This window comes from Ranitomeya imitator, chromosome 10, assembly GCF_032444005.1.
Source record: "Ranitomeya imitator isolate aRanImi1 chromosome 10, aRanImi1.pri, whole genome shotgun sequence".
Taxonomy (NCBI): Eukaryota; Metazoa; Chordata; class Amphibia; order Anura; family Dendrobatidae; genus Ranitomeya; species Ranitomeya imitator.
Genome location: NC_091291.1, coordinates 72,929,244 through 72,943,220, shown reverse-complemented (window position 1 = coordinate 72,943,220; position 13,977 = coordinate 72,929,244). Strand labels below are relative to the sequence as shown.

Here is a 13,977-nt window from a genome sequence, read left to right as displayed (position 1 = left end):
CAGTCATCAAATCAAAAGGTGGCTACTTTGAAGAACCTAGAATATAAGACATAATTTCAGCTGTATCACACTTATTTGTTAAGTATATAATTCCACATGTGTTAATTCATAGTTTTGATGCCTTCAGTGTGAATGTACAATTTTCATGGTCACGAAAATACAGAAAAATCTTTAAATGAGAAGGTGTGTCCAAACTTTTGGTCTGTACTGTATGTTAAGGAGAACATTGCCCAGAACATCATGGTGTCTCTTTCTTGTATCCCATATTGCATCCTGGTGCTGTCTACTCCCCAAGTAAAATAACTGCACCCAGACATGATGCAGACGAAAATGTTATTAAGAAATGTGATCAGACGAGGCCAAGTATTTTTTATTGCTTCCGGATCCAGTTCTGGAGCTCATGGGCCTGTTAAAGATGCTTTTATCATGGACAGGGAGCAGCGTGGGCGCACTGGTCGGATTGGTCTTTGGTTATTCAGTGAATTGCAAATACCCTGTGTGATTAAACACCTTTCTGTCATAGATGGCTTACCATTGTCCCCTATGGGTAGAGGATGACTTAGTCCGAAGGGACTGACCCTGTAAAGTCGATCAGATCATGTTCCTTTGGAATAGTCTGCAGTTCACATAATTCTGCTAATATTCTGGAAGCCTTAAGGATATGTGGACACTTTTTTTTCTGGCAGATTCAACTTCGAAAATGGCCTGAAAAAGCGATTCCTAAATGTTCAATAGAATATACATATGTATTTCTAAGTAATAACGACTTGCTGCTCATATGTTCAGTCTTTTAAAGTTTCCACAGGTGCCAAGCGGTTAATCAAAGTGAGCTGACTATTCTTCATATGTTTAGGAAGGTTCAAAAGACACCCAGGAGTCTCTCAGCATCTTTCTCCCTCTTGAAAAACTCGTCCGGTTCGGACGACTGAAAAAGAAGTCAAGTGCGCATACCCTAAATGAGACTGTCTTGGCAAAGGTCTCTCTATAGACATCTATGGATACTGTATAGTATACGTCCATGTAGTATTTGGAGTACTGAAAACTGAGTATAAAAAGCAAAATGAGGCGAAGAGGCAGCTATAGCAGCAATAGCTGTACACAAAGCCAGCCTGTCCTATGTAGTAAGCCTTACATTGCTATGGGCTAGGTTTCATTGGCGTACACAGCTGGGGGCCAGATTGGGAAATGCATTATCAAAGTGCCTAGGAATGGATTTTAGGCTCAATGTTTGATACAATGTATTGTCCAATGTTTGGTGAAACATCCCGCACAAGAAAGTTTCTCTAACACTTGGAGGAAAGTCTGTTCATAGAACAGGTAATTACAGCCAGATCTCATCACTGCTTACACTTGATGCTTTATAGATGTAGCCAACAAGTGGAAACCGATCAAACCCTGCAGAGACGAGAGAGAAAACAAAAAATGCAGCTTATTATAAAGGATTAAGAGGTTTTACCAAATTTTAATAAAGATTAAATGGGTTACGGTTGTTAAATGGTTGTTACGTTTGTGCAAATGGGCCCGAGCCTGGACCACAATGCCCAGACTGGCCGAGAGTCTCCCAGTGAGACTGCTTCATATATGTGTAGAACGCTGCAGTGTTCAGACCAGGAGAGCAACAGTCAGCGTGTGCATTGTAGTCTGTGCTCGGACCCATTTATATAGACGTCTGAAGCCGCCCTTATCTGTATGAAAGCTACTGAAATACTTTTAAAGGGAACCTGTCAGCAGGATTGTGCACAGTAACCCACAGACAGTGTCAGATCGGCGCCATTATACTGATTAATGAGACCTGGTGATGAAATCCGTCCTGTGGCTGTTGTGTAATCTTTATTTTCAGGTAATGAGATTCTGTTGCTCCAAGGGGGCGGCCTGCGGGCAGGGCTATATGTGATGCTCTGCTAACATATGCATCCATATCGGCTTCTGACAGGTCACTGATCCTTCACTGACCTTCCCCCTATTTTACATAATGCATATAATATTGTGGGGTTAAAATTTTTTTTACATTCAGCAAAATGGCATCAGCGCCTGCGCAATAGCATCTATCTTTTACCAATAGATGCTAGGGCGCAAGTTTCACCACCAAATTTTTTTTCCTCCAGCAAAATGGCAGCAGCGCATGCGCAGTAGCATCTATCGCTTGTCTATATATGCTACTGCACAGGCGCAGCCACAATTTTTTTTCCCTCCAGCAAAGTGGCAATGGCGCTTGCACAGTAGCATCTATTGTCAAGTCATAGACGCTACTGCACATGCACCAGCACCATTTTGCTATAGGAAAAATTTTGCGCCGTTCTCTTATTATTTTTATGCATTTTAGAGTTTTTATTCTATTCGATTTTATATAATTATGCTATATCCTGTCTTTTTTACCGTTTTTGATATATATGTTTTTAAACTGCGTTTGCGACTTGTATCTTAATTAATCATGTGATCCCATCTAATCATGTGTACCGAATAATTGCTCCTTAAATCTCATTGGTTGCTGCTCCTTTATATACTTACTCTGGCCCACTCTCTGTATACTGCCACCTGATGGAGCTGTTCCGTCGAAACGCGTTGTGGATTTCAATAAACAAAGAAACTTTTAATCCTTTCATCTGTGTCCTGTGCACTCCCATGTTACCAGAGTATCCTGCAACTCACTGTTTATTCCTCTCCTGCGGCACCCGGCAGGAGCTGCATCGGACCTTTCTCAATCAACATCTCCCCTGACCACCAGCCTGGTGCTCCGTTAGCCTGTCTTCTCTGTATCTATTAATAAAGGCAATTTTGGTCTAGTCCAAAGGGAAAAGATGAGCGTGGAGAATGACGTGGATCTGGCACTAGTTTATGAAGCCGTGGCTCTCTGTGTAGTCTCTGTCATAGTAGAACGGGAACGGAAGCCGAAGCTCAGTTGCTCCACCAGAATCTGGAGCCTTAAGTGGCTCCTGAGGAGAAGAAGTTGACACCGAGGATGGATGGCCTGTCACGGTCGGGGAATGGGACAAGGTGGAAATGGTGGTGGACAAAACCTGCAGCTGAGATCCCACTACTGAAATTGCTTGCATCAGCTGTTTTTGATGCTCACGTTAAGAACAGCATTATACAAGACTTGTACATTAGATTTGGAGTTTCTGGGACCTGATTGGTCAGCGTGGTCCATGGCCTGAACTTACCATGATGGTGGTGGGTGTGGACCCACTGTACCATGGGCCAGTCTTAGCCTGGAGGGGTGTAAGTAAAAGACTACCTGTTTTTCACTAGAGCATCTGATGGTGAGGATAGGCTTGGCCTCCAAAGCAATCCCCAGACCTGCAGCAGCTGACCCACGAGTCAAAGCAGGAAAGCGGAGCAGAGGGGCAAAGACAGAAGTGTAGTCATATGGTCAGAGATTGTGTTCACAATACAAGCTGAGGTCGGGAGTAGAGGTATGTTAACGAGCCGGGTCAGTAACAAGGGAGATGAGATCAAATAACACACAGACTGAACGCTGGAGATGAACAGGAACCTAAGTTCAGGCAGGGAACGGGATGATGGGCAGACCAATATATCCCCTGTTGGCAGGGAATAGGCTGGGCAAGTCAAACCATGCAGGACACAGCAAGTTTAAATTCCCGCAAGATCTGGCTGTGCCTCCCTATAGCCAGATGGAGAAAGCAGGTAAATCCAGCAGAGTTGGAAGAACTGCATGAGGTAACTGACATGGGGAGGAGCAGAGCAGCAAAATCAGTGAGTACCACTGAGCTGGGAACACTTGCGAAAACCAACTTCACGCTGTTGTTAGGGAAACCTTCTGGTTTATCTGTTATTACACTAGGACCAATGTTATTTACAGATCACATCATTTCCATGACTCCAGCACACATCACAATTCTCTTCTTGATAAATCAGGCCTTTTAACTTTACACCACCTCCTGGTTCGCTTATGTTAGACCAATTTTTGGTACAATTAGATTGAATCTAAAGGGATTGTCCAGCCTCAGAAAAATATTTTACAATCATTCTATGTGACCGCAGACTGCCAACTTGTGGCAGCATGCGGTGTGCTTACTGTGACCATTCCCTTGTATTGCCCATGTGGATGGGCAGTCACATGACCACATACATGATTTGCATACTTGCGGTCACATGCCATCTAATCTCGCCCTCCTTTCAATATTCTTCTATTTTGATTGCAGCCTTTTCTTCTGAGACAGGACATCCCCTTTTAGACAAGTTGGGTCTGTTAAAGAATAGCACTGTCTAAAACACTTAATAAATGTGACATGCCACGGGCACCAGAAATTTGGTGCATTTTGAACTATATTTGTGCCTCTTTGTCTCCAACCACAGCTGCCTGCATGCCTCTCTATAACTTGTCGCAATGGGGTGACGACTATGAATGTGAGACACAGATATAGTAAATGCATGCAGAAAAGCCGCGGAGACACCATCACGTGTTTCTCAACACAAGCAATAAATAGCCAGGTCTTTCACCGGGAAGGAACAACCACGGGAAGGGCAGCATCCAAAAGGAAAACCACCTATGCCAAAACATGGTATCCATCTACAGACAGCTGTTTCGGGGTATTTGCCCCTCATCAGTGTGGAGTAGGAAACTGGCTATTAGGAGCAGTGCCTAGTAAAAGGACTATAAACATAAGGATGAATGACCTCGGGGAGATCAAAACATCAAACACCGCGGAGACACCATCACATGTTTGTCAACACAGTGATCCAGAACACTGCCCCCATCCCTTATGGGAAATATGCAAATGCATGTAGAAAAGCCGCGGAGACACCATCACGTGTTTCTCAACGCAGTGATCCAGAACACTGCCCCCATCATTTATGGGAAGTATGCAAATGCATGCATGTTCTGGATCACTGCGTTGAGAAACACGTGATGGTGTCTCCGCGGTGTTGGATGTTTTGATCTCCCCGAGGTCATTCATCCTTATGTTTACAGATATAGTAAGGCTATGTTCACACTGGGATTTAGACTTCTGTTTTTCTGTTTCATTATAGAAACTGCATCAGGTGGACCCTGCAGACAATAATGGAGTCCATTTGGCCTTTTTTCCATTGTTAGTCATTTTAACGGTGGAACTTGAGTGTGAAGCTAGCCTAACAGAAGGCAACATATGCTTAGATGAAAATCGGCTGCACATACACAATAAAACAGAAAGAAAACAGTTGATTTTTACTTTAAGTGTTGAACTTTATTGCTTATATTTTGTAAAATAGCCACCGGACAGGTCCTTGAGCAGAGATATGCATCATCGAGGTTAGTAGCCTCAGTGATGTAAACCTGAAAAAGCAGACTCCAGCACGTATAGTGATGAGAAAATTAATAGGGTTTGTCCAGGGCCGGGTATACTAGCAGTCAGAGAGATAGATGGGACTGGCTGCTCACATATCCAAACCCCAGGGACTAATTCAGCTGGACTTCCTTATATCTGCTGTATCAGTGTGGTGTGCGCATGGTGAAAAGATCCCTTCCAATACACACTGACATTCTTACTTACATGACTCAGTAGCTGTCCCGCTGGGCGCCGACACGTCCTCCTGTGTGTCGCAGGCAGAGTTTCCGGACCCTGAGGCACAGACAATATTAGATATAACAGAAGAGTCAAACAATTCTACTACAGTGTCTTTGTTCGATTCCATAGTAAAAGAAAACCATCCATGAAAGCTGTAAGAAATAAAAAATGTGGGGAATTATAAAGGCACAGCCCAGGCAACATAGGGTAAGGTGCAAAATAAATTAAAGGAATTGTCCACTACTGGACAACTCCTGCTTAAAAAAAAATAATTTTCAGAAAAGTGGACCCCAAACACTCTAAAATAGCCATCTCCCTCTATAGGAAATTTTACAATAGTGACCGCTCATAGCCATCTTAGCCGGTAACATCAGGTGGTCAGCGACCAGAGTAAACTGCTGCGATGGAGTCTAGCCTTACAGCAGTATCACTTTACTGTGCAGAACAAGAAGGGAAGTGATCATGGGAACGCTGATGGGCTATCTGGGAGAAACTGGTGAGAGAAGCTTGTGAGACAATATGGGAATCAATCTCTAAAAGGAAGAGAGGTGTCATGGATTAGATCAATCAAAATCTGTTATCCCTGGACACCTGGAAGCATCTCTCACAGCAAAGAGGTGCTAATAAATGTAAGGGGAGAGAATTTCCCCTAAACAAGACCCAACATCTAACATTCAGACCTCACTTCGCAAAAATGGAAATGCAATATTTGCCAAGCCATTTCTACACTAATCAGATGTCAAAACTATGCATGATATACACTGCTCAAAAAAATAAAGGGAACACTAAAATACCACATCCTATGTGGAAATATGAAATATTACAGTTGCAAATCTTTATTCATTACCTAGTGGAATGTGTTGAGAACAATAAAACATAAAAATGATCAATGTAAATCAAAATGAATATCCCACGGAGGTCTGGATTTGGAATGATACTCAAAATCAAAGAGGAAAATCAAGTTACAGGCTTATCCAACTTCAGTGGAAATGCCTCAAGACAAGGAAATGATGTTAAGTTGTGTGTTTCCTCCATGTGCCTGTATGACCTCCCTACAACGCCTTGGCATGCTCCTGATGAGGCGGCGGATGATCTCCTGAGGGATCTCCTCCCAGATCTTGACTAAAGTATCAGCCAACTCATGGACAGTCTGTGGTGCAACGTGACGTTGGTGGATGGTGCGAGACATGATGTCCCAGATGTGTTCAATCGGATTCAGGTCTAGGGAAAAGGCGGGCCAGTCCATAGCTTCAATGCCTTCATCTTGCAGGAACTGTTGACACACTCCAGCCACATGAGGTCTGGCATTGTCCTGCATTAGGAGGAACCCAGGGCCAACCGCACCAGCATATGGTCTCACAAAGGGTCTGAGGATCTTATCTCGGTACCTAATGGCAGTCAGGCTACCGCTGGCGAGCACATGGAGGGCTGTGCGGCCCTTCAAAGAAATGCCACCCCACACCATTATTGATCCATTGCCAAACCAGTCATGCTGAAGGATGTTGCAGGCAGAAGTGTTGTGAATTCCGCTCTTGGGCTCCCTCCGGTGGTTCTAAGTGGCACTTTTGTGAGTTCTGCTCTTGGGCTCCCTCCGGTGGTTTTAAGTGGTATGGCTGCTCCTTGGATTTAGCAGTCAGCAGCTGCTTCCTCTGATTGTCAATTCTGCTCGGCTATTTAGCCTGGCTCTTTCCTTCAGCTTGTGCCACTTGTCAATGGTTCCTGGTTGGATTCACATCTCTTTTGGATTTCCCTGTTATCCTGACCAGTTCTGCAAAGTTAAGTCCTTGCTTGCTCTTTTCTGTCCACAGGTTGTGGACTTATCCGTTCTGTGCTTTCTATGTTTTGTCCAGCTTGTCAGTATGAATTAATTCAGTGAAGCTGGAAGCTCTGGGAAGCAGATTTACCCTCCACACCTTTAGTCAGGTGTGGAGATTTTTGTAAACTCTGTGTGGATTTTTTGTAGTGTTTTATACTGACCGCACAGTATTCCATCCTGTCCTATCTATCTAGCTAGACTGGCCTCCTGTGCTACATCCTGGTTTCATTCTGTGTATGTCTTTTACCTCTCGACTTACAGTCATTACTTGTGGGGGGGCTATCTATCCTTTGGGGATTTTCTCTGAGGCAAGATAGTTTTCCTGCTTCTATCTTTAGGGGTAGTTAGTTCTCAGGCTGTGACGAGGTGCCTAGGGAGTGTCAGGAGCATCCCACGGCTACTTCTAGTGTTGTGTTGAGCTTAGGGACTGCGGTCAGTACAGGTACCACTTCCTTCAGAGCTCGTCCCATGTTGCTCCTAAACCACAAGATCATAACAGTACAAGTGGCCAAAAATGAATTAAATGCATCTCAAAAGAAGGGAAAAAAAAAATCTGAGCCATTTTTTTTTCTGTGCTCTGTTTTGTCTTTTTTTTCCTCTTGATCTCTGGGTGGTTCAGGATTTATGCTCTGGCATGGATGTTCAGGGTTTGTTTTCTCATGTGGATCAACTTGCTGCAAGAGTACAGAGTATCCAAGATTATGTTGTCCAGACTCCGGCTTTGGAGCCTAGAATTCCTACTCCTGATTTGTTTTTTTGGGGACAGATCCAAGTTTTTGAACTTTAAAAATAACTGCAAATTGTTTTTTGCTTTGAAACCACGTTCTTCTGGTGATCCCATTCAGCAAGTTAAAATCATCATATCCTTGCTGCGTGGTGACCCTCAGGACTGGGCATTCTCCTTTGAATCAGGAGATCCGGCATTGCTAAATGTAGACGCATTTTTTCAAGCGCTCGGATTATTAAATGACGAACCTAATTCTGTGGATCATGCAGAAAAAACCCTGTTGGCCCTGTGTCAAGGTCAGGAAGCGGCAGAATTATACTGCCAGAAATTTAGGAAATGGTCTGTGCTCACTAAATGGAATGAGGATGCTCTGGCTGCTATTTTCAGAAAAGGTCTTTCTGAAGCCCTTAAAGATGTTATGGTGGGCTTCCCTACGCCTACTGGTTTGAGCGAATCTATGTCTCTAGCCATTCAGATTGATCGGCGTCTGCGCGAGCGCAAAGCTATGCACCATATGGCAGTGTCCTCTGAGCAGAGTCCTGAGCCTATGCAATGTGATAGGATTTTGAATAGAACAGAACGGCAGGAATTCAGACGTCAGAATAGGCTGTGTTTTTACTGTGGTGATTCTGCTCATGTTATTTCTGATTGCCCTAAACGTACTAGGAGGGTCGCTAGGTCTGTTACCATCAGTACTGTACAGCCTAAATTTCTTTTATCTGTGACCCTGATTTGCTCATTGTTGTCTTTTTCTGTCATGGCATTTGTGGATTCAGGCGCTGCCCTGAACTTAATGGACTTAGAATTCGCCAGGCGCTGTGGTTTTTCCTTGCAGCCTTTGCAGAGCCCTATTCCATAAAGGGGCATTGATGCTACACCATTGGCCAAGGATAAACCTCAGTACTGGACGCAGATGACCATGTACATGGCTCCAGCACATCAGGAAAATTGCCGTTTTCTGGTGTTGCATAACCTGCATGATGTTGTTGTACTGGGTTTTCCATGGTTACAGGAACATAATCCGGTGCTGGATTGGAAAACTATGTCTGTGACTAGTTGGGGTTGTCAAGGGGTACATAGTGACGTTCCTTTGATGTCAATTTCCTCTTCCCCCTCTTCTGAGGTCCCTGAGTTTTTGTCGGATTTCCAGGATGTATTTGATGAGCCCAAGTCCAGTTCCCTTCCTCCGCACAGGGACTGTGATTGTGCTATTAACTTGATTCCTGGTTGCAAGTTCCCTAAGGGCCGACTTTTCAATCTGTCTGGGCCAGAGCATGCCGCCATGCGGAGTTATGTTAAGGAGTCTTTGGAGAAGGGGCATATTCGGCCCTCTTCGTCACCATTGGAAGCGGGTTTCTTTTTTGTTGCTAAGAAGGATGGCTCCTTGAGACCCTGTATAGATTATTGTCTTCTTAATAAGATCACAGTCAAATTCCAATACCCCTTGCCTTTGCTTTCTGATTTGTTTGCTCAGATTAAGGGGGCTAGTTGGTTTACTAAGATTGACCTCCGAGGGGCATATAATCTTGTTCGTATTAAACAGGGTGACGAATGGAAAACTGCATTTAATACGCCCGAAGGCCATTTTGAATACCTTGTGATGCCATTCGGGCTCTCTAATGCTCCATCTGTGTTCCAATCCTTCATGCATGATATTTTCCGCAATTATATTGATAAATTCATGGTTGTATATTTGGATGATATTTTGATTTTTTCCGATGATTGGGAGTCTCATGTGAGGCAGGTCAGGATGGTATTCCAGATCCTTCGTGATAATGCTTTATTTGTGAAGGGGTCTAAGTGCCTATTCGGAGTTCAGAAGGTCTCTTTTTTGGGTTTTATTTTTTCTCCCTCGTCTATGGAAATGGATCCTGTTAAGGTCCAAGCTATTCATGACTGGATTCAACCCACATCTGTGAAGAGCCTTCAAAAATTTTTGGGCTTTGCTAATTTCTATCGCCGCTTCATTGCCAACTTTTCCAGTGTGGTTAAGCCCCTTACTGATTTGACGAAGAAAGGCGCTGATGTGACGAATTGGTCCTCTGCGGCTGTTGAGGCCTTTCGGGAGCTTAAACGCCGATTTACTTCTGCCCGTGTGTTGCGTCAGCCGCATGTTTCTCTTCCTTTTCAGGTTGAGGTTGACGCTTCTGAGATTGGGGCAGGGGCCGTTTTGTCTCAGAGGGATTCTGATGGTTCTTTGATGAAACCGTGTGCTTTTTTTTCCAGAAAGTTTTCGCCTGCGGAACGCAATTATGATGTCAGCAATCGGGAGTTGTTGGCTATGAAGTGGGTGTTTGAGGAGTGGCGACATTGGCTTGAGGGAGCCAAGCACCGCGTTGTGGTCTTGACTGATCATAAGAATCTGATTTACCTCGAGTCGGCCAAGCGGCTGAATCCTAGACAGGCTCGATGGTCCCTGTTTTTCTCCCGTTTTGATTTTGTGGTCTTGTATCTTCCGGGATCTAAGAATGTTAAGGCTGATGCCCTCTCTAGGAGTTTTTTCGCCTGATTCTCCTGGAGTCCTTGAGCCGGTTGGCATTCTTAAGGAAGGGGTGATTCTTTCAGCCATCTCCCCTGATTTGCGGCAGGTGCTTCGGGAATTTCAGGCTGATAGGCCTGACCGCTGTCCAGTGGGGAAGCTGTTTGTTCCTGATGGATGGACAAGTAAGGTAATTTCTGAGGTTCATTGTTCAGTGTTGGCTGGTCATCCTGGGATTTTTGGTACCAGAGATTTGGTTGCTAGGTCCTTTTGGTGGCCTTCCTTGTCGCGCGATGTGCGTGCTTTTGTGCAGTCCTGTGGGACTTGCGCCCGGGCCAAGCCTTGCTGTTCCCGCGCTAGTGGGTTGCTTTTGCCTTTGCCGGTCCCTGAGAGGCCCTGGACGCATATTTCCATGGATTTTATTTCGGATCTTCCTGTTTCCCAGAAGATGTCTGTTATCTGGGTTGTTTGTGACCGGTTCTCTAAAATGGTCCATCTGGTACCTTTGCCTAAGTTGCCTTCCTCCTCAGATTTGGTTCCATTGTTTTTTCAGCATGTGGTTCGTTTGCATGGCATTCCGGAGAATATTGTGTCTGACAGAGGTTCTCAGTTTGTCTCTAGGTTTTGGCGGGCCTTTTGTGCTAGGATGGGCATTGATTTGTCTTTTTCTTTGGCGTTTCATCCTCAGACTAATGGCCAAACTGAGCGAACTAATCAGACCTTGGAGACCTACCGTATATACTCGAGTATAAGCCGAGATTTTCAGCCCACTTTTTGGGCTGAAAGTCCCCCTCTCGGCTTATACTCGAGTCATATACCCGGGTGTCGGCAGGGGAGGGGGAGCGGGGGCTGTGTAGTCATACTTACCTGCTGCGGCGCGGTCCCTGCAGTCCCTGGCTTCCCCGGCGCTGCAGATTCTTCCTGTAGTGAGTGGTCACATGGCACCGCTCATTACAGAAATGAATAGGCGGCTCCACCCCCATAGGGGAGGAGCCGCATATTCATTGCTGTAAAATGATCGGTGCCATGTGACCGCTCAATTACAGGAAGAAGCCGCAGCGCCGGAGAAGCCAGGGACTGCAGGGACCGCGCCGCAGCAGGTAAGGGGAGCGCAGCGCTATAATTACCTGCTCCTCGCTCCGGTGCGGCTCCGTCTGCAGCGTCCTCTAGCAGTGACGCTCAGGTTAGAGGGCGCTGTGACGTAGTCAGTGCGCGCCCTCTGCTGAGCGTCAGTGCTGGAGACGGAGCCGCACGAGGAGCAGGTAATTATTGAAAGCGCTGGCGTCCTGAGAAGAGAGGTGAGTATGTGATTTTTTTTTTATTGCAGCCGCATTCTATATAGCACAGAATTATATAAGGAGCATCTATGGGGCCATAATCAAAGGTGCAGAGCATATATGGCACAGCATTCTAAGGAGCATCTATGGGGCCATAATCAAAGGTGCAGAGCATATATGGCACAGCATTATAAGGGGCATTTATGGGGCCATAATCAAAGGTGCAGAGCATATATGGCACAACATTATAAGGGGCATTTATGGGGCCATAATCAAAGGTGCAGAGCATATATGGCACAACATAAGGAGCACCTATGGGGCCATAATCAAAGGTGCAGAGCATATATGGCACAGCATTATAAGGGGCATTTATGGGGCCATAATCAGAGGTGCAGAGCATATATGGCACAACATTATAAGGAGCACCTATGGGGCCATAATCAAAGGTGCAGAGCATATATGGCACAGCATTATAAGGGGCAGCATTTATGGGGCCATAATCAGAGGTGCAGAGCATATATGGCACAACATTATAAGGAGCACCTATGGGGCCATAATCAAAGGTGCAGAGCATATATGGCACAGCTTTATAAGGAGCATCTATGGGGCCATAATCAAAGGTGCAGAGCATATATGGCACAGCATTATAAGGGGCATCTATGGGGCCATAATCAAAGGTGCAGAGCATATATGGCACAGCATTTTAAGGAGCATCTATGGGGCCATAATCAAAGGTGCAGAGCATATATGGCACAGCATTATAAGGAGCATCTATGGGGCCATAATCAAAGGTGCAGAGCATTATATATGGCACAGCATTATAAGGAGCATCTATGGGGCCATAATCAATGGTGCAGAGCATTCTATATGGCACAGCTTTATAAGGAGCATCTATGGGGCAATAATGAACGGTGCAGAGCATTCTATATAGCACAGTTGTATATGGAGCATCTATGGGGCAATAATGAACGGTATGGAGCATCTATTTTTATTTTTGAAATTCACCGGTAGCTGCTGCATTTTCTACCCTAGGCTTATACTCGAGTCAATAAGTTTTCCCAGTTTTTTGTGGCAAAATTAGGGGGGGTCGGCTTCTACTCGGGTCGGCTTATACTCGAGTATATACGGTATTTGAGATGCTTTGTGTCTGCTGATCAGGATGATTGGGTGTCTTTCTTGCCGTTGGCCGAGTTTGCCCTTAATAAATCGGGCTAGTTCGGCTACTTTGGTTTCACCTTTCTTTTGTAATTTTGGTTTTCATCCTCGTTTTTCTTCTGGGCAGGTTGAGCCTTATGATTGTCCTGGTGTTAATTCTGTGGTGGACAGGCTGCAGCAGATTTGGACTCATGTGGTGGACAATTTGACGTTGTCTCAGGAAAGGGCTCAACGTTTTGCTAACCGCCGTCGGTGTGTTGGTCCCCGGCTTCGTGTGGGGGATTTGGTTTGGTTGTCTTCTCGTCATGTTCCTATGAAGGTTTCTTCCCCTAAGTTTAAGCCTCGGTTTATTGGTCCTTATAAGATTTCTGAAATTATCAATCCGGTGTCTTTTCATTTGGCTCTTCCAGCCTCTTTTGCCATTCATAATGTTTTCCATAGATCTTTGTTGCGGAGATATGTGGTGCCCGTTGTTCCCTCGGTTGATCCTCATGCCCCGATGTTGGTTGAAAGAGAGTTGGAATATGAGGTTGAGAAAATTTTGGATTCTCGTTTTTTCAGGTGGAGGCTTCAGTATCTTGTCAAGTGGAAGGGTTATGGCCAGGAGGATAATTCTTGGGTTGTTGCCTCTGATGTCCATGCCGCCGATTTGGTTCGTGCTTTTCACTTGGCTCGTCCTGATCGGCCTGGGGGCTCTGGTGAGGGTTCGGTGACCCCTCCTCAAGGGGGGGGAACTGTTGTGAATTCCGCTATTGGGCTCCTACCGGTGGTTCTAAGTGGCACTTTTGTGAGTTCTGCTCTTGGGCTCCCTCCGGTGGTTTTAAGTGGTATGGCTGCTCCTTGGATTTAGCAGTCAGCAGCTGCTTCCACTGATGGTCTATTCTGCTCGGCTATTTAGCCTGGCTCTTTCCTTCAGCTTGTGCCACTTGTCAATGGTTCCTGGTTGGATTCACATCTCTTTTGGATTTCCCTGTTATCCTGACCAGTTCTGCAAAGTTAAGTCCTTGCTTGCTCTT

The 13,977-nt window shown here is 45.2% G+C and overlaps 1 protein-coding gene across 2 annotated transcripts in view; it reads right to left on the bottom strand.

Annotated features, from left to right (window-relative positions):
* Positions 1-317: 317 nt before the first annotated feature.
* Positions 318-13,977, bottom strand: part of TMEM25 (transmembrane protein 25) — a 105,583-nt gene continuing 91,923 nt past the window's right edge. Inside the window, exons 8-9 of one of the 2 annotated variants that reach the window (XM_069740718.1) lie at positions 5,493-5,561; positions 318-1,395 (exon numbers count right to left, since the gene is read on the bottom strand). In XM_069740718.1, coding sequence (XP_069596819.1) covers positions 1,322-1,395; positions 5,493-5,561 — 143 coding nt within the window. In that variant the 3' untranslated portion in view covers positions 318-1,321. The remainder of the gene's footprint in view (positions 1,396-5,492; positions 5,562-13,977) is intronic. The other variant, XM_069740719.1, reaches the window with a different exon arrangement.